The sequence below is a fragment of the Brassica napus genome, chromosome A7 (genome assembly GCF_020379485.1).
Source record: "Brassica napus cultivar Da-Ae chromosome A7, Da-Ae, whole genome shotgun sequence".
Lineage (NCBI taxonomy): Eukaryota > Viridiplantae > Streptophyta > Magnoliopsida > Brassicales > Brassicaceae > Brassica > Brassica napus.
Genome location: NC_063440.1, coordinates 2,064,005 through 2,085,497, shown reverse-complemented (window position 1 = coordinate 2,085,497; position 21,493 = coordinate 2,064,005). Strand labels below are relative to the sequence as shown.

The following is a 21,493-nucleotide window of genomic DNA, read 5'->3' as shown; positions in this document are numbered from 1 at the left end:
ATATTCACCAAATGACCATATAATAAAGTAAAGTTTTGATGTGACAATTTTTCATAAAAATGGACCAAATGCTTTTTTTATCCGCGCTACGCGTATCTATCCCTTATATATTAAAGGAGAAGCATTGTAATAAATGCATTCGCACTATAATAGACACGTGGCAGCCTCACAATGATTTGATAATAAATATGTTAACGCGTTCACACTATATTCATAAATGTGTTCACACTATATTCATAAATATGTTCACACTATATACTTTGTATTTTTTTTTTGAATATAAAACCCATATGCATGGTTCCAATAAAACTTTGGATTTTTCGGTTCGAATCAAAACAAATAACGAATCAAAAGCTAAACTATATATATATTATTTTTATTGTTTACCGATAAAGTTGGGCAAAATATTTATAAGTTTTGATTCAATTCGTTATCCTTTTTGAATTGAACCAAAAAATATGGATATCCGTAACTTTACGAAGCAAATCAACTACTACAATTAAAGAAAAGCAAATCACAAATACCAATATTTTTAGGAGCGATTATCAAATTCGATCTATTATATGCATATATATACATATATGTACAGAATTTTATATATATATATATATATGTTATATATATTATAGTTTATATAAGTTTTACAATATTTTTATAAATTAAATTTATTATATTAGGTATTAAAATTTAAAAAGTAAATAATATTTTATTTTGTAATAAAACGTTATTATTAAATTTTCAATTATTTTTTAAATTTTATTTACGGATCAAATCGGATATTCTTTAAAATTCTAAATCATTTCGAATATCATAGTCACCGACTATCCAAGTGGCTAAAGATTGAATCGACATGAATGCCTCCAAATACTCGGATATTCGATCTGTGCCCACAACTATTTATGGATACAGTTGAGTTTTTTATATAAAAAAATTCACTAATGTCAAGGCCTTTTAATTTTTAATTAATTTTAATTTTATCTTTCATGTATTATTTAGAACAAAAATGTCATTAATATTAATTAACAATATCTTTATATATTTGTCATTTATTTTTATATACTTTTACATACACATACATGTGCACCTTGAGGTGAGCACTTTATAAGTGTTTACCACTACTGAAGTATCTATTTTTTTTCTGGAAGTTGAAATATATTTTTTCTTAATGCTTATTTCACTACCGACCAAATTGTAGTGAAATGATTAGTCTTAATAATTTTATTTTCTTTTTCTTGAACTATTATCCGTTTACAAACTATAATATGAAACTATTGATTCGACATGACGATTATCTAAAATTTATAACATAAAAATAAACAAATAATAATAGTTTTTGGTTTTTACCAAAAAAACTAAAAAATCAAACATTCTAACAGAATAAACCAAAAAATAAGTTAAAACTGAACCAATATCCAGATTAAACAGATTTAATGTGTTTTTATTAAAAATAACGAAACTAATAATCACATTCCGCGCAAGGCGCGGGTTATTACCTAGTACTATACTAAAATGAGAATATACTCCAAGGAGAGGGTGTCCACCTCAGCAAATAAATTCCTCCAATAAAATTCAACCAAATTTACATGTCATCTGTATTACACTCACGTACATTGTTAATCTCTTCATCTTCTCCATACTAGCTTATACAAGCTTTACTGCTCCCGCCTCTTTGTTTTCCAATCGAAAAACCCAAACTAATTCAATCGTTTGATTAGCCTCAAAAAATATATCAGACGCTCATACATTTCTTCAAAGGTCTTGAAAGCCATAGAGTCAAGTTGAACAGAAAAGGTAAATTTTGATTATGAAAACATTCTTTGATTTCAAAAGATACTCGATCTGAATTTAAGATTTGACCATTCTAGACGGAGAAAAGAGATGGATTTTAATCCTACCATTCACAAACCATCCATCTCATCCGATATATACGTTCATGTAAGTCAATCTTTAAGTTTCATCACTATGAATTTGAGTTTATCTCTTAGAAAAATTGTTTTCATCTTCTACACTATCCATATTTTTAGATTCTGAATGTATATCTCGTGATTTTTATCCGTAAGCGCTGGTTCAGATTTTTGATGTTTTTAGTTGTTGTTTGTGATCTCAGATCAAGTTTCTCTAAAGTTTGATGTCACTATGCTTTCAGGTTGCAAAAGATCTTTCAACGCTTCTCCTTCTCTATTTACCACGAAGATAAGTGACTGAATTTAAAATGACATCAAACTCACTCTTTGGTTTAGAACAAGAACAAAAGGACAAAGTGGAGATATACGACATGAGAAGCATTGGTGTGGTTAACAATATCATTTACTTAGAAGATAAAAGGTAAACGACTCATCAGATTTAGATATTTTAAAGTTTAAAATTTCTTAAATCCTTAACCATTATCTCTCTGGGAATTGTAAAGTTATAGATTAGCTGTTTCAAGAAAAGTGATGTTCCAGAGTTCAATTTGCACTGGTGTTTGGGTAACGTCTGATCTGCATCAGAATGGATTCCTTAACGTAACTTTATGATAACATGGTTTGACCCTCTCACTGTAATTTCTCTCACCCACCCATTTACTTGCACGAATATGTCTGATCTCATATAGTTTTGTTGTTATTTGCTGGACAATTCTAAACATAAAAGGCCATTCCTATTTTCAAGAACTTTAATCAGGTTTAATGACGGGAGCTTGACCAATAGGTACATGTATCGCAGATTTGACTCAAGGTTATCTTTGAGAATAAAGGAATCAAAAGTAATTTCTTATGATGATCCTACGACCGCCATAAGAAACCAGGGAAAGGTGAACATTAATATAAATATATTGTTATATGGTATTCCAAATATAATTTCCAGCAAGTCAAACATATCATGGGTAACTTCTATTCTCGATGTGTTAGGACTTATTCATTGCTTTTAACATATCTTGATTATTTCAGAGCTTCTACATAGTTTCCAAAGCTACGATTAATTTAATATACTCAGAAAATTATGTTTATTGGACAATGAAGATATGAGGTTTATCCTGCTACTGATAAATTCTGCATAAGGGCTCATAAATTGGAAATGAAGGGCTTAGTTGAAAACTTGGCAAGAAAAGTCTATTCTAATAAGCTTTGCAGGGTTGCTTCATGCAGCAATAAAGAAGAGTCCAATCTAAAGTGGTTAAGATCAGTTTTTATGGAGTGATTATATTTGGTTCACGGGTCCATCCATCCTTAGGCAAATGTATGTATTAATAAGGATATCATATATTGATGACCTTGATCCAAACTTAAGCTAATGCTCTGACTGAAAAAGTTCAGTTTGTATTGCCTCCAACAAAAACATACTTGACTAATTGCTAGATTTGAAAAAGAAGAAAAATATAACATAACTCTACCATTTTTCTCTTATCAATGGCTACCGATTTGGTATTCATTTGAGATCGAGACCATTACTTTCGAAGCAGCGGAACTTACTTTTTGCGCTACTTCTTCTTTTTTGGGTCGATATCTATAAAAACTTTCATTACTTACTACTGTTCCATCTTCAGACTCTTTTGCCACTTCTCGATATTTCCATTGTCATACATTACACGTATTGTAATTAAGGAACAACTTGCTATTAAAAGATGAATGAGAAAGCGAACTAGAATAACATAATATTTTACTTATACTATAAAGTTTATATTTATAACGAAGATTACAAAATACAGTAATTTAGTAAATTCATTGAGAGAAAATTAAATTTCACTTTAAGATTGTCATGGGCATCGTCTTAAATAAAAATGATATGCATTTGAACATATTCAATTTTTAAAAAATAACATATGCAAATATGTGTTGTGTATATTCAAATGCAATTCGATAATAACCTAGAATTAATATAAATTATTTATGATCATGCCTGTGAATGTGTGTTTGTATATTTTTATCCAATATTTGTGAATTTTTCATTACTAGTAATCAATAAACAGTTAAAATTTTGCTTTTTTCAGAAGGCAATTACAAAAATAATTTACTAGCTCTACATGTCCACATTTGAATATTAGTCCAATGATTACTGTTTATTTGAATATTTGGAGAGAGATTTCATACGTGCTATATCTCATTTCAAATATCAGTCTCCACGAGTTCGTGACACCCCAAGACTAATAAAAATATATTAAATTTAACGTTTTTGAAGTTGAACATTTTTTTTTACAAACTGTCATATTTTTGAGGTATATTTTTAGAAAGAATGGTTCCATTGAGAAAACAAAAAACGGTTGTCGTAGATCATATAACACAAAAACAGAATCATAAAAGAAAGAATCTATGATCATGACAAAAAAAAAAGAAAAAATCTATGAAATTCAAACTATCAACTTATTTGAGTTAAGCCGAAAAGGTATTCGACTAAGACGGGGACGGGTATTCCCGAAGATGCTTGACCCCTCCCCATTCATTAGATAGAGAAGATCGTCAAGATTTCGCGATCCGCTGCCAAACTTATTCTATTTTAATATTATGCCTTGAAGAGGACTTGAACCTCCACGCTTTTTAGCACTATAATGTTAGCTTTTAGATGTAATAATATTTTAAATAGTATGATATGTGTGTTCTATTACTATTCAATTTGTGCATTCTAATAATATAAATTTCATTTTATCATTTCTATTTTGTAAAATTTACAAGATATGTATGTACACATTGTACATATTCAAAACAAATAAAATAATAAAGATATAACTGAAATACAAAATTTATGTCAATAAGCCGGGCGTAGCCCGGAGAGATCTCTAGTATTAGTAATGATTTGCAAAACTATATATATTATATTTATTACACAAATAACATAAAACAATTGATTATGGTTGTTAGTACCCGAAATTGAAGAAAAAAAACAACTGAAGAGATGAGGAGACAGTCAGACAGTGTATGACACCGGTGGTGTAGAAAATGACAATAGTAGACTATGCCAAAAAAGCATGATTAAAACAATCAAGAACCTTGAAGCCTACCCCGCCCACCTTGTTGTTTTGTGCATTGAAAGGGGCTGTTCATTTCACCATATGCCATCTCCATCCAGCCGATACATCTGTATGATCCACCTAGATGATTCATTTATATTTTATGGGAATGTTTGTTTGTCCATCCAGATAATCAATCGTTTCCCAGTTTTGTTTCCAATTCTGCGAGAAAATGATATTTTTTCGGTTTTGGCGGGAAAACGCAATTTTTTTTTCTGGTGGGAAAATGCGATTTTCAATTTTTGCTGGAAAATAATATTTTTTTCACTTTTTTGTGGGAATTGGATTTTCCAACTTAGACAGGAAAACATTTTTTTTTGTTTCGGCGTGAAAGCAAAATTTTTTCGGTTATTGTGGGAAAGCGCGTTTTTCCATTTTGACGAGAAAACACAATTTTTTAGTTTTGGCGAGAAAATGTGAGTTTCTGTTTTGGCAGAAAAAATGTTATTTTCAGTTTTGGCGGAAAAACATGATTTCATGTTTTGATAGGAAAACATAATTTTCCTGTTTTGGCGGAAAATGATTTTTTCGTTGGGAAAGCAGAGATTTTCTTGTTTGGCAGGAAAACACGATTTTTGGTTTCAACATGATAACAAGATTTTTTAGTTTTAATGAAAAAAGAGATTTCCTTTTTTGAAGGAAAAACAAGATTTTTTCGGTTGTTGCGGGAAAACAAGATGTTTTGGTTTTGGCAGAAAATCGAGATTTTCGATTTTGGCGATAATACGCGACTTTTGGTTTTGGCGAAAAAATGCGTTTCTATGATTTTGGCGGAAATTTTTTTTTGCGGTTGTCATTTTTTCGTGAAGGACAAAATAATTATAGGGTTTATGTTTGTAATTTGTCAATTATATTAAAGGGTACAGTAGACATTATATTTTTCGACAGAACTATCTTCGTCCAGATGGTTCCATTTAGATCTTATTTTTAAAATTAAATCTAAATTTTTTAAATTCATCTAGATAAATCATCGAGATGACTCTAAGAGCATCTCCAATGGAGGTTCTATCTATTGGAGTTCTAAACATTTATATGTGTGTATGTATATATTATATAAGTGTATGTAAGTGTGAGGATCATTTTTTGGAAAAGAACCTCATGCAAAGGTTCTAAGAACCTTATAAAATTTTGGGAATGATGAGGAATGATAGTTTCTTAACAAAGTTAATAAGGAATAGATTTGTTTTATAATTCTCTACAAACAATGAAGAGGAATAAAAAAGAAAACCTATTCATTCCCTTTATCATCATTCAAAGCTTAAATGAACACATTTTTTAATCTCCATCCAGCCTCCGAAGACGTTTCTACGCAACCCATGGTAAGCCGCGTTTACCTTCTGATTTCTCCGCAAGATCCTTGACATCATCACAATTGTTATCGCAATGATTTACGGGCTTATGGGCCACTTTGATGACGTTTTTATGGGCTTTTTAATTTCAGTTAAAGTCCGTTAGTTTCGGGTTACTACGTGTGAAAGGACAAGGTATCTTAATTCTCAATGGTTGAAGATAAAAGAGCTTATCTTCTTCGTAGCTTCAGAATCTTCCAACTAAACAAAAATGAAAACTCTTCACTTCTTAGCTCCCAGTTCAGCTAAACCAACTATCATCATCAATCCGAAGCAACAATCTTACGGAGCAATAACGCAGACCCAGTTCGTGTTGCGTCGTCAAGAAAGACGATCTCTCTCGATAAACTGCTCAAACAGTGGCAACAACAACAGCAGTGAAGAGAAGGTCTCTCAGCCGTTGGATGGAGTGGAGATAAGGTTCAAACGAGGGTCAAGAAGGAGAATGAGGGAAGAAGGTTCAGGTGAAGGGCAAAACGGGAAGAAAGCTGAGAAAACTGTTCAGAAGACATGGGAAGAGATGACACTGAATGAGAAAGCGTTGGAGCTTTATGTTGGAGAGAAAGGTTTGTTGTTTTGGCTGAACAAATTGGCTTATGCGTCAATCTACATTGTGATTGGTGGTTGGATTCTTTTCCGGTTTGTTGGACCGGCTTTGAATCTTTATCAGCTTGATACACCTCCTCTTGATCCTAAAAACATCTTGAAGGGCTAAACAAGCTTTTCGCTTTCTCTGTTATAAAACATTTTGAGGCTTTATATTCATGCCAGTTTCAGAGTAATGTGTACCCAAATCAAACAAGGTTGAGATACTGAGTATTTTTGTAATGACAGTAAAAGAACACACTTCTTGATTCTTCAAGATTGTGCCGGAGTTACGGCTTGCTCAATGATATCTCGTTTAGTCTTGCACCTGAAATGAAAACCAAAATGAACATTTTTTTGTTAACCTTAGCATAATGCAAAGAAACAAATGTAAACTAGAAGAGAGTTGAAACTCACCTATTGCACTCTGATCGAGATGCATAATTGTGATTCTTGCAGTTTGTGCACATCCAGTCTCCATCACGCCATTGTTTTGCTCTACTTAATGGAGAATCAGCCAAGTTATGGAGAAACGAAGTAAGCAGTGGAGAGCAGAGATCAGAAACCGAACCCCTTTCCAAGTAAAGCAGGTGTTAACTGTTGCTGTTGAAACAGGAGAGGAAGTTGCCAGTTTGAGAAACTGCCTGAGCTTATACCAGGAAACGATGACTGTTGTTGCATGCTTGTCTGCACAAAAAGCCAGAACAAACATAGCTAAGATTATGTAACTAGAATGTTTCTTGAATGTGGACACTAACTAATGCTCACATATCCTTGGTTCAATCTTTTGCTATCCCATTCATGAGCCAAAACTTCTGATGCTAATCTCTTCGTTCCAAATGCTGCAACCCAAAAAAAAAAAATGATAACATAGCACAGCATTGGCATGTGTTCAAACTAGACAAATAGCCATACCTAGTGGAGCTGTTTCATTGCACTTTTTGCACTGCATAGACACACAGGAAAGCGAAAATGAGTAAACAAGAATCCGAAAAGTGCCAAGACCCTAAACTCCAAAACCAGTTGCTCCTCACCTGTATACGAGAGGAATAGTTGTGAAACCCACATGTGCAGATCCAGTCACCGCTCCTCCACTCTTTAAGAGCCGAAGCTTGATTAGAGAAAGGGAGTAAAGAACCAAGTTGGTCGAAGTAACTGAGATGACTCTGAAGAGAAGCTGCTACTTCCTTTGGTTGTCCGCACTTCTTACACTTTTCTCGTGATGCATAATTGTTGTTAGTGCAACCTATTGCCACGTCACCACACACACACCCAAACGCACGCACGCACACCAGCAAGTTCCATATACAACAGAATACACAAAAACATCTCAACCTAAGGCCTAATCCAAAAATCTAATCATCCACAATCTGAGTATTGAGCAATCGAATTGAATAAGAAGAAGAGGGACGAACCAGTGCAGATCCAATCACCGATACGAGGAAGCCACTTGGAGTTCTGAGAGGTATTGTTGTCCATGAAAAGACGAGGCTGCTTGCATCTGTTGCAGAATGATCGAAACGCGTAGTTCCTGTTATTGCAACCTAAACACTCCCAATCTCCTTCTCTTCCATCTCCCATTTCTCCTGCTCCTCCTCTCGGAAGCTTCACTCGCCGGCGACGAATCTCCGGTCTCCACCTTTGAAGAAAGTAGGAATTTAAATGGGCTAACCTTATATTATAAAACTAGGCCCATAAAAGACCTTAGGCCCATTATTCACATTAGAAGAAGGAAGGGTGCGAGAGATGGATGAAGTAGGCATGGGCAAAAAAATTGGTTTTTGAATAATAATTTAGATAATTCAAAAATTTTTAAATATTTCAGAAAAAAATTATTATGGTAATTTAGTTTTTTGGGTATTCCGGTTTATAAATAACATTTTTAAATTATTTGATTACTTTAAACTTTAAAACTAAATGTATAGATATATAAACTATATCACAGAAATTTGGGTACCTATTCGGTTCAAGGTTCAGTTCCGGTTGTGTTTCCTTTTTTTGGTTCTACAAATATAAGGTTTTTTCTGATAATTGATAAGGTCGAAACCCAAACCAAATATCGCTTTTTGGCTTGGTTTGCTACAATGCTTTGGTTCCAAATAAATGTGCCAAACCTAGGCAAAATGTGAAACCCCGCGATTAGAAAAAAACTTGAACTAGAAACCTGATTTCATATCTGATCAAAGCTGTAAAAATAGGATTAAGTAGAAATGTAGAATGGTATAGAATATATTTGAATTTGAAATATAAATTAATCAAATCTGAATGAGTAAGTCAAAAATCCGACCTCGAAATCTATATTAGTATATGCAATAGCATTTAAAACCTCAATATATATATTTCAATTACATTTTTATGTTTATTTTGATGCGAGAACTAAAAATATTCAAACTGATCTAAAATTATCCGAACTCGAATCCGGGTCCAAAATGTGTCATATATAGAATTATAAAATATATTCAATTTAAAGTATTATTAACCATATCTAATTTGAAGATATATGAAATCTAAACAGGATTAAAGAGACTGAATTCAAAAACCTTTTAAAAAATCTGATCAAAATTTGAATGGGTATCTAAACACCCAATGCAAGGAGAAGAGTTGAAGTAAGCAACAACATATATTGGACACTTTTGATGTTCAAAAAAAAGAAGGAAAAATTATTGTTAAAATAACTTGGTCTACTAGGCCTATTAATCACAATAGGACCCACTAGAGCATGATTAACCTTGACTCTTAATTTGAAATTCTTAATTCATGATTTGATACTTTTTCCACTTTTCAGCAAAGAGCCGGCTCTTATATCTTTTATTTAAGAGACAATTCTTAGCTTTTCTTAGTTAAAAGTTAAGAAATGGTTCTTAGTCGAAGCTAAGAACCTCACCCTAAGAACCCGGGTTAATCATGGTCTTAGACACATTTTCATTTCCTTAGATCAGAAGGTTTTTGCTTATATCGCCGTTCTCCTTTGCAATCTACATCTCACTAGATACATGTTCATCACTCATCTCTGCTTCTGTGTTTTGAAGTTTCTCTCAATCGTATTAGGATTCATATCTCAAGGTCTCTTATTTTCCCCCAATGTTAACATGAATTTCTTATAACTTGTTTAGTGTAATCATGTAATCTTGATCTGAGATTGGCAAAAGAGTGAAAAGACGATACAGTTTTCAAGCTTTCATTGCTCTCAATCTACGCCTGAAACAGATTGTAACTTCTCTTATGTACAATCTCTCTCTCTCTCTCTCTCTCTCTCTCTCTCTCTCTCTCTCTCTCTCTCTCTCTCTCTCTCTCTCTCTCTCTCTCTCTCTCTCTCTCTCTCTCTCTCTCTCTCTCTCTCTCTCTCTCTCTCTCTCTCTCTCTCTCTCTCTCTCTCTCTCTCTCTCTCTCTCTCTCTCTCTCTCTCCTCTCTCTCTCTCTCTCTCTCTCTCTCTCTTGTTTGTAAACGAAAAAAGGTCTTTATCAATGTAGAATATATAGGATTAAGTTTATGTTTTTGGTTGCATATAAAATCCATGAAGGGTTGATGATATAAAATCATGTTCCCGAAACTATAGCTATTTAATTAAGAAACAAGTTCGTTTCCAAGGGATATAAAAATCTTATATATGTGATATACCATAGATATATAGTGAATTTAATTGATCAGTTCGATAATGCTTGCCTAAGGAACCATCGATCGACGCTAACTCAATAGAATCGATCAACGATCGTTCTGTGTCAACAAGGGACATCTGAGATACTGGACTTAGTCAATAGATTAGACTCACAGCGGAAGCTGGACATCTTTTGCATTATATATCGAGTTCTAGGATTGTCATTCTCTTGTTGTTTGTAAACGAAAAAAAGGTCTTTATCAATGTAGAATATATAGGATTAAGTTTATGTTTTTGGTTGCATATAAAATCCATGAAGGGTTGATGATATAAAATCATGTTCCCGAAACTATAGCTATTTAATTAAGAAACAAGTTCGTTTCCAAGGGATATAAAAATCTTATATATGTGATATACCATAGATATATAGTGAATTTAATTGATCAGTTCGATAACGCTTGCCTAAGGAACCATCGATCGACGCTAACTCAATAGAATCGATCATTCGATCTGTGTCAACAAGGGACATCTGAGATACTGGACTTAGTCAATAGATTAGACTCACAGCGGAAGCTGGACATCTTTTGCATTATATATCGAGTTCTAGGATTGTCATTCTCATACCTGAAACATTATATATCCCTATAATCATGATTACCTGAAACCCTAGATCTAGCTATTTATTCTTATTGCTTACAAACCAATCAACCATTTGAACAACTGCCTTGTTCAATCTGCTTTACTTTATTTACTGCTTTCATATTTATTACCTATTTTAATTGCAATTTGATTTTATTGTGTGTTCACGCTCCATGTGGATTCGATCTCTAAGTACTACAACTGAACATATTATTTGAAAGAGTAAACTTGTTCGGGGTAATTTGAGTTATATCAATATGTTTAGTCCTGAAGTACCATACCTTAAGTTTATTTTGATCAAGTTACTAATCTTTTTGTGATTGAAAGATATTATTTTATATGATAATTAAAAGTCATAATAGTAACTTTTTTATAAGAGCATAAATAACTCATTTGTACAAGAAGAATTCGCAGACGATTGTATGTAAAGAGATTTAGTTTGAAGTCCAAATAGACCAAGAATTATTGTCTATGTCAAAACAGAATTATGGACAAAAAATTTAAAGACCGTAGATATTATAATAGAAATAAAAAACAGTTTATTTTGCTATACTCAAATCTTAAAAAAATAAAAATTCTTTGATTGGAATACATATCCTAAAGATATTGCTTCAAGAGGAAGAAATCTGGTTGTGTGTGTGGTTATACTCTTGTTCATTATCAGGATGTTTATCCCACTGGGTTTTTCTATGACAAAATTTTAACGAGGTAGAAAACACACACAAATGATAGACAACCAAAGGGGATATTAGAATTTTAAAGATAAAAGTCTTCTTGAGATCTAGAAAATCGAAGAAGATGATCAAATAATAGGATGAATCATGCACTGCAGAAGAATAGCAATGTTTGGGTCCTACAAATTCGTTCAAGTGACAATTTGGCTTATTTATTCATCAAGGCGTTATCTACTGCTACTCCAAAGAAGCAAATTCATCTTACTGGATTACATTGTCTCATATATCTCGATGTATGTACACATGATTGGAAGTCATTCGCGCGCTGCACTTTTTATAACAACAGTTTTTCCTATTATGTTTTTCTAGTAAGGTCTTCAACGAGGCAACATTTTATGTGCCTAATGGTCATCAATGAGACGTGTTAGGAAGATTGAGTAGTGAGTTCAGGATTGTGTTAAAGAAAGGATTAAAGGATAAAGTAAGTCAGAAATATTGTTTATATTAAAAGTAGATCGAAGTAAAGGGAGATTATAAACGTTTGGCGAGTTCGATATTCGAACCGAGCTCGCTCTTACATGAGTATTGAGATCGGTAAGTTATTTCTGTTATATGCTCGCTCGAGAGAAAAACCAGTCTTTTCCTTGGTTAGAAAATGTCTCCTTTTCTATAGCTAAAAGGTGCACCGAATAAGACAAAATACATCTTGTCATCCTTCGTGATGAGATCATATATTTGGATTTTGTTAGAATGATGTCACATATTCGCTGCGACGCAGGTTCAGCTCGTTTCGTCTTAAGCATTTAATGTGAATTACTATATCATATGTACTTCTCTGACCGGTTAGGACGCATGTGCTCTAGCTCGCTACTCAGAAGTCGTTTACTTTGCTCTTTTTGTTGGTTAGCTATTTGGGTTTTGGCCATCAATGGACTTTGAATAAATTAGGCCGGACATTGTTGGAGGTGGGGCATTGATGGGTGTGTATAAGGCACCTCAAACAATGTCCATTATGAATAGTTCGAAATATATTTAGAAAATTTTAATGATACTGCAAGTTATATTGTGTTCTCAAGCTATTATACACATATACTAGGTTAAGATCTGCGTCTTGCGCGGGATGAACATTATATATAAAAATTATTTTATGTATTATATGTTTTTACATAAAATAATAAATATATATTGAATAACTAAAAAGTCAGTAACTATTACGTATATAATTAAATTGGTGCAAACATATAAATAAATTTTATTAATCCAAACGATATTTTTTTCTGTTTGATATGATATATAATTAAATATAAATGATATTAACATATATGTAGTATATTTTTATAACTAAAGATATCTCCACTTTCTATATCAAAAATTAAAATCTCCCTAAATCTGATACCCGAAATCATTTCCTAATTGTTATCCTCTTCGAATCTAATATATGCAAGTTGTAAACCTTAGAATATCTTTAGTTACATGTGTTTGAGATGGAGAAAGAAACTAATCAAAAAAAGACATCATCTCCTTTCTCAAATAAGTCAATAACACACTCAGAGATAGTCTCCTTCTTCTTTGCTCTTGATTTAAATTATAAGTTGTCAAACTGTTGTAGATAGAAGCTTGTTTTAAGGTTGGTTCTGTTTTGATGATTGTGCAAATACAACCCGTAGATAGAAGCTTGTCATACGTTTGTTCACGTTTTAAATATTGTTTTGTTTGTCTTTTCAGAGTTTGAGACTTGAAGACTGAAGCTTGAAGCCGGAGAGGTCTATTTGTTTTCATTTTGGTGTTGGTTTTTATTTCCTTTTCATTTGAGATATGTCGTGCTCTAGCTTTGACAGTTGCTTTTAGGGTTTTGGCATTGGTTTTTATATCCTTAGCCTTGTCCGTTTCTATGATGCTGCGTCAGCTTTGAGCGACAAGAAAATATTAAAGGATCTAAAATGCCAGGTCAGCAACAAGTTGAAACAGAGAGTTAAAAGATAATAATGTTTGACACCAGCGACAGATCAACAAATGAATGGGAGCCGCTAATATTTCCAGCAATGAAGAAAACACGGAAAAAATTAGTAACAATAGTCGCCGGTGGTAACTTTATAACGACTCTGCAATTAGATTTCTCGGTATTGTTTGTTAATTTCTCGGTCTTGTTTTTTAATTTCTGTCGCTCAACGCTGCGACAGCGTCAGAGAAACGAACATGGCTCTTGTCATTTTGCAGTGCGTTGAAGTTTAATAAAGGTATAGAGGTTTTCTTTTCATTCACGTTTTGATATGATTGCTTCATGTTTTGATATGGGTGAACGCAATAGGTTCGTTGTTACGAGTTACAACATCTTCACTTTCATTCTTTGTTGTTGACATGGTTGATTCATGTTTTGTAAGCATTGTAACCATAAGCAGAGACGTAAGCATTTTACAACTTGTTCTCTCATAATGCAAATTTAAATGAGTACTTTCGAATAATATATAGGTATGTGGATATCCAAAACCCGGTTTAGATCCAAACTCGAAAATCAAGTGGGTTCAGCCGGCTTTAGGATGTATTACCAAAACCCGAACCGAGACTTATTAATACCCGAATAGAGCTTATTTTTGTAAACCTAAAACCCGATTAGAACCGAACCAAACCCGAATAGTCACCCGATTCCCCATGCCTAAGTGTCGTATAAAACAATTTGCACACAGATTTGGAAAAATAGTAATTTTTCTGCCATACTCATAAATTTAATATATTGTTTTGTTTGATTTTTTTCATTAATGAATTTAAAATAAGTGTAAATTTTAGAAATTTTTTAATATTAGGTGATTCAAATATTAAAAAAAAAATTATTGTATCTAATATGTATGATTTGTTATAAATAATATTATATTGTTTTAATTAGCATGGGATTTTAGATTTATAATGTCTAGTTGGGTTAGTTATTATTTGGGTATTTTGTATTGCATATAAGTTTCTAAATTCAACCATAACGTTTTTATTCTTAACAAATTAGAGTTTTGATCAATTTTATTATTTTACTTTTTTTGGTTGTTGTTTTACATTTCTATATATAGTTTAATAAATGTATGTATCATTTAATCATATAATAAAATAGTTTGATATATAAAGAAAATATCATTATTCGTTTAGATATATATATATATATATATAATATGTCTCTTATTTCTGATTATATAGTAAATTATACTTTGGTATATCAATAAAATATGTTTAATATATATACCTCGGTATATCAATAAAATATGTTATATATATATATATCATGTTATTTAATATTATGATTAAGGAAAATATTATTTATATCAAAATATATATTTTTCGTTTATAAAATTTAAAATATAAAATGAAACCAAATTAAAAAGAAATAATTTTATTGATAATTAACAATTTGATATAATTTTTGTTTCATTAAGTATACCAATGTAATTAACCGCCATAAGAACTAAGGTGGATGTGAAACGTAGGATAGTGACTTCTAAAGTAATACTTTCATAATTATTTGATCCGAATAACATACAGTAAAAATTATTATAGCTTCTTTTTCCTAAATTTGTTATTTTTCTTAGAAGTATTTTGAAGATAACATATTAAATATTTAAATAAACAACAACAAAAAAATTACACTTTTACAGAAATTATGTTTAACCTGCAAAAAATAAATACCCAGAAATCCTTGGGAAAATTTCATGTTTACCACTTTTATGGTACTATTATTCATTTTTACCACCACTAAAAGAATATTTTCAAAAATATATTCTTCATTAAGTGGCAAAATATTTTTTTACTCGTGTTCTCTATATAAATAATAAGTAATTATTAAACTAAAAAATATTTTTTTATGTTTCCGTATTATACTTTTTCAAATTTAAAATTTTTTAAAATTAATTTTTCTTGAACTTTTTTCGAGCTTTTGTTTTCAAAATTTCTTTTTGAAATCAAAAATTATGTTTGAAACTATTTTTTCTATTTTTAGTACTTATTTATATATTTATTAGAATCATACGTTTCAAATTCCAAAAAACCTACCCACCCATCAACTCTAAACTTTAAATCTAGATTAGTTAACCCTAAGGGTATAAATATATTTTATCTTTTATTAAAAGAGAGATTGAAAATGGTTAGTGTAATCATGAAAAGTGGTACTATGAATGTGGTATTTGTGGTAATTTCACAAAATCCTTTATGGATTGTTTTTGAAAAAGCATACTATATAAGTAAAATATTAAGTTAGTTTAAAAATTGTAGATATTTTTATCTATGTCAGTTGATATAAACATAAATAAAGTTTAAATCATAATTTTAAATTTATCAACAATATATTTTCCAAAATATAAATAAAATATCTCTGTAGTTTTAATTCAAAAATATTTTTAAGTCACTAAAGATATTTTAGTTTATGTGACTGAAATTTGTTTTTAATAATATGAGAAAATATATTGATATAAAGAAAATAATTTTATTAGTTAATATATATTGTGTTATTTAAAATTGTTTTTTAAAACAAATATATTATTTTAAATATCAACATCATTTTTTGTGAACTTTCCTTTTTATGAATGTATAATCTAATATAATATTTGTTTCTTTTAACAAATGTTTCTTTTATTATATATGTTATTTGGAAATAATATAAAAAGGAAACAAAAAAAGAATTGATTTTGATAACCATATCTCATTTACGGAACAAAATCATCAATTTTATTATATATTCCTTATGTTATTTAATTACTGATTTATGCATATTTATTTTAAAAATATTTACCGGAATGCCAAAACATTATTTGAAAACATGTCATAAAACAGATTTTTTATTTATGTCACAAAAAAAACACATACGTATTATTCATAGATTTATTTGATCATCACAATACAAAATAACACTACCATAGTTTTAAATTTAAAGGACACAACATATTTTTTTCTGAAACTTTTAGGCCACAACATATTTGATCAGTTAGAAGGACAACAACAACGATATCTGATAGGTTCGGATAGAATGCAAAAACCTCTTTTATAACCTAATTCAACACAATGGTTATAGCATTGTTGAAATGAGAATGTACCATTACAATCTGGTCCACATATCGGAGTCGCAGCTTGGACAAAAATTTCCGCTTCAACTACCAATCACCAAAAACAAATTGGAGCGCATACAAAATTATACAATATAAATAAAAGATATACTTTGAAAAGAAAAATATACCAGGAAAGAAATCACATGAAATGGCCGTCATAGCAAGAAGAGTGAAAATAACCACCAGTTTGAAGGAATCCATTTTTAATACTCTTTCTAATACTCAGTTTCTTAAAAAAAAAACAAGATTGTATAGTCAAAACAAAAACAAACAAACCAAAATTTTATATTTCTAAGATCTGTTTTGATGATCAGAAGTTGACCATGAAAGAGATCTATTTATAAAATTACATGAAAAGATTGTAAGTTATAGGACTCGTACCTGAAACAGGCTACTTCCCGAGTCTATCCGATTCTTTCACTTTTTATTCTTTTGTAGGTTTTATGGAATTTTTTATTTTTGCCATTAACTTTTCTTAATATTAAGATAACTGATATATCATAAATTGTTTATTTTCACAAATTTACTTACTTTTGACTAAGATTTGTTTGTTTATTTGTTGCCATATTGTAGTTTATTTTGATTATTTACTTATTTTTCCACAGATTCTTTCCATTTCAACTGATTTTATTTGACAAAGTTAATTAGTATTCCTGTGATTTTTTTCTTTGTTTATCATCTGATTTTATTTGCCAGAGTTAATTATTTTCAAAGTGATTTGTTTCTTTGTTTATCCCAAATTTGTTTCGTTTTGAACACTAACTAACTGATTATAACTAAGCCATACCGTGTTTGACAAAGTTAATTAGTACATGTTTGAAGAAAGATCATACTAAACTTTAGTCATTGATGTTCGAACTCCAAAAGGGAACGAATATGTAGTAACCTATGTTTTCACATTTTCAATTAGGCCTATCAGTACATTTAAATATATTGTATTAAAGTTTGTTTTTTGATTCATCATTTTAGTAAACAGCTCTATACCAAGATCAGAGCTACCATATTGCACTACAAGAAAACAGCGGCATACCGAGGGAAAAAATTGTCGGTATGTCGTCGGAATAACACTATTCCGACGACATACCGACGAAAAAAGTCCTCGGAAAAAAATCCTCGGAAATTCATTTTTTCAAATGAATTTCCGAGGAAACTCCGAGGACCACCAGTTCGTCGGAAAAGTCCTCGGAATATACCGAGGGAGGACTTCCTTGGGATATTTCGATGGACTTTCCGATGGTCCAATCCTCGGAAGTTCCGACGAAATGTTCCTCGGAATTTTCATCGGGAATTTCCGAGGAACATGGCCCTCGGAAAATTCCGAGGAAGAGTCCCTCGGTATATTCTGACGACTTATTCCGAAGAAATGTTCGTCGAAAATTTCCGAGGGTCCATTTCCTCGGAATTTCAAAAAAAAAAAAAAAATTTAAATTAATTTTTTTTAAAATTAAAAATTTTGAAATTTAAATTCGAAAATATAAAATTAAAATTGAAAACATATTAGATAATATTCATAGTTGTACAAATAAAAATAAAACATTCCGAGTTTTTGAAAAAAAAAAAAAACTACGGGTCTTGCACGTTTGGGAACACCTCGTTCGGGTACATCCTCTTCATCATCTCCATCATTTGCTCGTTCAGCCTCTTCTATGCCTCATAGCCCGCCTGTTGAGCCGCCATCTGGGACTCCAACACAGATATGCGATCATCATTGTCCTTCAACTGAGCCGTAAGTACTTCTGGATCAACAAAGGGCGGTGGTACAGAAAAAAGAGCAGCCGACCAGGAGCGACGACCCAAACCGACCAAACGTCCCTTCTTCTTTGGAACCGACTGAAATAGAAAATAGCCAAATTTAAATAATATAAAAAGATGATAAAATAAAAATCAAGAAATAAATGAATTGAACTTTAAAAAAAAAAGAACTTACCGATTCAACGATTTCGTTGATTCGAACCCGGGACAAGTTGGTCGAAGCCGTCGAATCGTCATCCTCAGTTTGAAGCTGAGACACTTCGTCTTGCACCTGAGTTTGGACCAGGGTGACCACGTCCCTCACAAGACCATCATCAATCTGGCCGGTCTTCTTGTTCGTATACGCCCTCTTCATTAGGGCGAGATCATCAACCGGCTCGCCATCATTTTCTTCCACCTTGAAAAAACATAAATTAAACAAACATTAGAAATTTGAAGAAATGCAAAAAAAACAAAATTTCAAAACTTAAATAATTGAAGAAAAAACGGCTGAACTTACCATGCGATCCCCCAGAGTGGCAATAGATTGAGCACCCAAGTTATGCTTGAAGACGCCCTTCCCTTTACGGTCGCTCCTGCGGTTGGTGGAGTTGGTGGAAGAAGTTTCTTTCGTCTCTTCCTTATCCCAATGTGCACACAACTCCTTCCAGACCGTGTCGTTCATCGACTTTGGAACCTTTTAAAAAAAAAAAAAGTTAAATAAATTAAAAAATAGTTTAATAAATTAAAAAATTGTTTAATAAATTAAAAATAACCTTGTTTATTTCCCACTTCTTCTTCCACTCGTGGATCTGCTTCCCATAGTTGTCCATAACTTTATGGACGAAGTGGTGATAGATAAAGAGCGTATCATCGGAATTCCAGTTGAATTCTTGCTGAAAAAAAAACACAATTAGTAGAAAATTTATATTAAAGATTAAAAATATAAGTAAAAAATTAGAATACTTATCGCAAACTGACGAAACCACAGATGCTGCTTGTCGGTAGGGAAGTCAGTGAAAGTCGGATGTCCCTTGTCGAGGGCCGAGTACATCATACGGTTGATCCATGCGCTGATCCCGTTCCCGGATCGGTTGAACCTAATAAAAAGAACAAATTATTAATAATTAATCAAATTTTAATTAAAAAAATAAAAGTTTAATTACCATGTTTGACCCCGTCTATGTGGATACGGAGTGAAATAGGGAAGATGGTCACGACCGGGCTGTCGAACCAACTCCGCAACACTCATCACTCCCGGAGGACCCGGAGGAGCAGGAGCGGGTGCAGCAGCGGGAGCGGGAGGAGCAGGAGCGGGTAATGGAGAGGGAGATATATGGTAGGAGCTGTGGGGCGAAACGGAATCCTGAATATGGCTGGACGAACCCCGAGACTGTCTCCCCGTACCACCACGACCACGACGCTGTCGAGGCCGGGTCTGATCATCATTAGACCTGTAAATTAAAAAAAAACATATTTAAAAATTAGTTCTAATAATTTTAATAAATAAAAAATAGTTTAAAAATAGTTTTTAATCACAAAAATATAAATAGTTTAATAATTACAAAAAATAGTTTTAATAAATAAAAAATAGTTTAATAATTACAAAAAATAGTTTTAATAAATCACATGAAATGGCCGTCATAGCAAGAAGAGTGAAAATAACCACCAGTTTGAAGGAATCCATTTTTAATACTCTTTCTAATACTCAGTTTCTTAAAAAAAAACAAGATTGTATAGTCAAAACAAAAACAAATAAACCAAAATTGTATATTTCTAAGATCTGGTTTGATGACCAGAAGTTGACCATGAAAGAGATCGTAAGTTATAGGACTCGTACCTGAAACAGGCTACGTCCCGAGTCTATCCGATTCTTTCACTTTTCTTCTTTTGTAGGTTTGATGGAATTTTTTATTTTTGCCATTAAATTTTCTTAATTTTAAGATAACTGATATATCATAAATTGTTTATTTTCACAAATTTACTTACTTTTGACTAAGATTTGTTTGTTTATTTGTTGCCATATTGTAGTTTATTTTGATTATTTACTTATTTTTCCACAGATTCTTTCCATTTCAACTGATTTTATTTGACAAAGTTAATTAGTATTCCTGTAATTTGTTTCTTTTTTTATTAACTGAATTTATTTTTCAGAGTTAATTATTTTCAAAGTGATTTGTTTCTTTGTTTATCCCAAATTTGTTTCATTTTGAACACTAACTAACTGATTATAATTAAGCCGTACCGTGTTTGACAAAGTTAATTAGTACATGTTTGAAGAAAGATCATACTAAACTTTAGTCATTAATTAGTACATGTTCGAACTCCAAAGGAGAACGAATATGTAGTAACCTATGTTTTCACATTTTCTATTAGGCCTATTAGTACATTTAAATATATTGTATTCAAGTTTGTTTTTCAATTAATCATTTTAGTAAACAGTTCTATTCTGAGATCAGAGCTAACATATTGATAATTTAGGGAGAAAATAATCTCCTATGACACTTTTTCACTTTTCAGTTACAGCATAAGTCACACTAGACTTTCCACACACATTTTTATGTTGATTTACCTTTACATTCTTTAACTTACACTCAACTGATTTTGACCAAACGCAAACCAAAGAAAACACATGTTCCAACTCAAAACATTCTCTTCACAGAGTTTGACCAAAAATTTTCTTTTTCTTTTTCGTAAAACAAATCACTCTTGAATGATTTTATATTTACTTAGAACATTACAACATTTTAGGTAGCTATGTGGCATCACCACAATGAATCTTAGGGTCCGATTAGTAATGGTTGTAGCTTTAAAAATTTTGATGTAGAAAAAAAACTGTAGATTTTTTTGCTTGGATTTAGAT

General features: G+C 31.5%; 2 protein-coding genes and 1 long non-coding RNA gene across 4 annotated transcripts; 1 reads left to right on the top strand and 2 right to left on the bottom strand.

The window, feature by feature from the left end:
- The first annotated feature begins 6,541 nt into the window (after nt 1-6,541).
- On the top strand, nt 6,542-7,220 carry LOC111199188. Its single transcript, XM_022688602.2, has one exon. The coding sequence runs from the start codon at nt 6,542-6,544 to the stop codon at nt 7,043-7,045; it is 504 nt and encodes a 167-aa protein (XP_022544323.2). The 3' UTR covers nt 7,046-7,220.
- On the bottom strand, nt 7,040-8,576 carry LOC111199187. Of its 2 annotated transcripts, none has more exons than XM_048737272.1 (7): nt 8,331-8,576; nt 7,950-8,257; nt 7,831-7,861; nt 7,684-7,757; nt 7,487-7,602; nt 7,333-7,413; nt 7,040-7,243 (listed from the first exon to the last, which is right to left on the bottom strand). In XM_048737272.1, the coding sequence occupies exons 1-7, from the start codon at nt 8,494-8,496 to the stop codon at nt 7,189-7,191; spliced, it is 831 nt and encodes a 276-aa protein (XP_048593229.1). In that variant the 5' UTR covers nt 8,497-8,576; the 3' UTR covers nt 7,040-7,188. The 2 variants fall into 2 exon arrangements, with proteins under 2 accessions (XP_048593229.1, XP_022544322.1); XM_022688601.2 differs by having other exon boundaries at nt 7,950-8,161; nt 8,331-8,573.
- An 8,087-nt stretch (nt 8,577-16,663) lies between these two features.
- On the bottom strand, nt 16,664-17,899 carry LOC111199422. The gene is made up of 2 exons (XR_007315140.1): nt 17,028-17,899; nt 16,664-16,944 (listed from the first exon to the last, which is right to left on the bottom strand). It is a non-coding gene; the product is annotated as an uncharacterized LOC111199422 (long non-coding RNA).
- Nucleotides 17,900-21,493: the final 3,594 nt, after the last annotated feature.

Excerpts from the sequence above, each read along its gene's own strand:
- LOC111199188 (XM_022688602.2), top strand. The coding sequence starts at position 6,542 with ATGAAAACTCTTCACTTCTTAGCTCCCAGTTCAGCTAAACCAACTATC.
- LOC111199187 (XM_048737272.1), bottom strand. The coding sequence starts at position 8,496 with ATGGGAGATGGAAGAGAAGGAGATTGGGAGTGTTTAGGTTGCAATAAC. Across the intron at positions 7,603-7,683 it reads AAAGATTGAACCAAGGATAT|ACAAGCATGCAACAACAGTC; the intron begins GTGAGCATTAGT and ends CTTTTTGTGCAG. Across the intron at positions 7,244-7,332 it reads TCTCGATCAGAGTGCAATAG|GTGCAAGACTAAACGAGATA; the intron begins GTGAGTTTCAAC and ends TTTTCATTTCAG.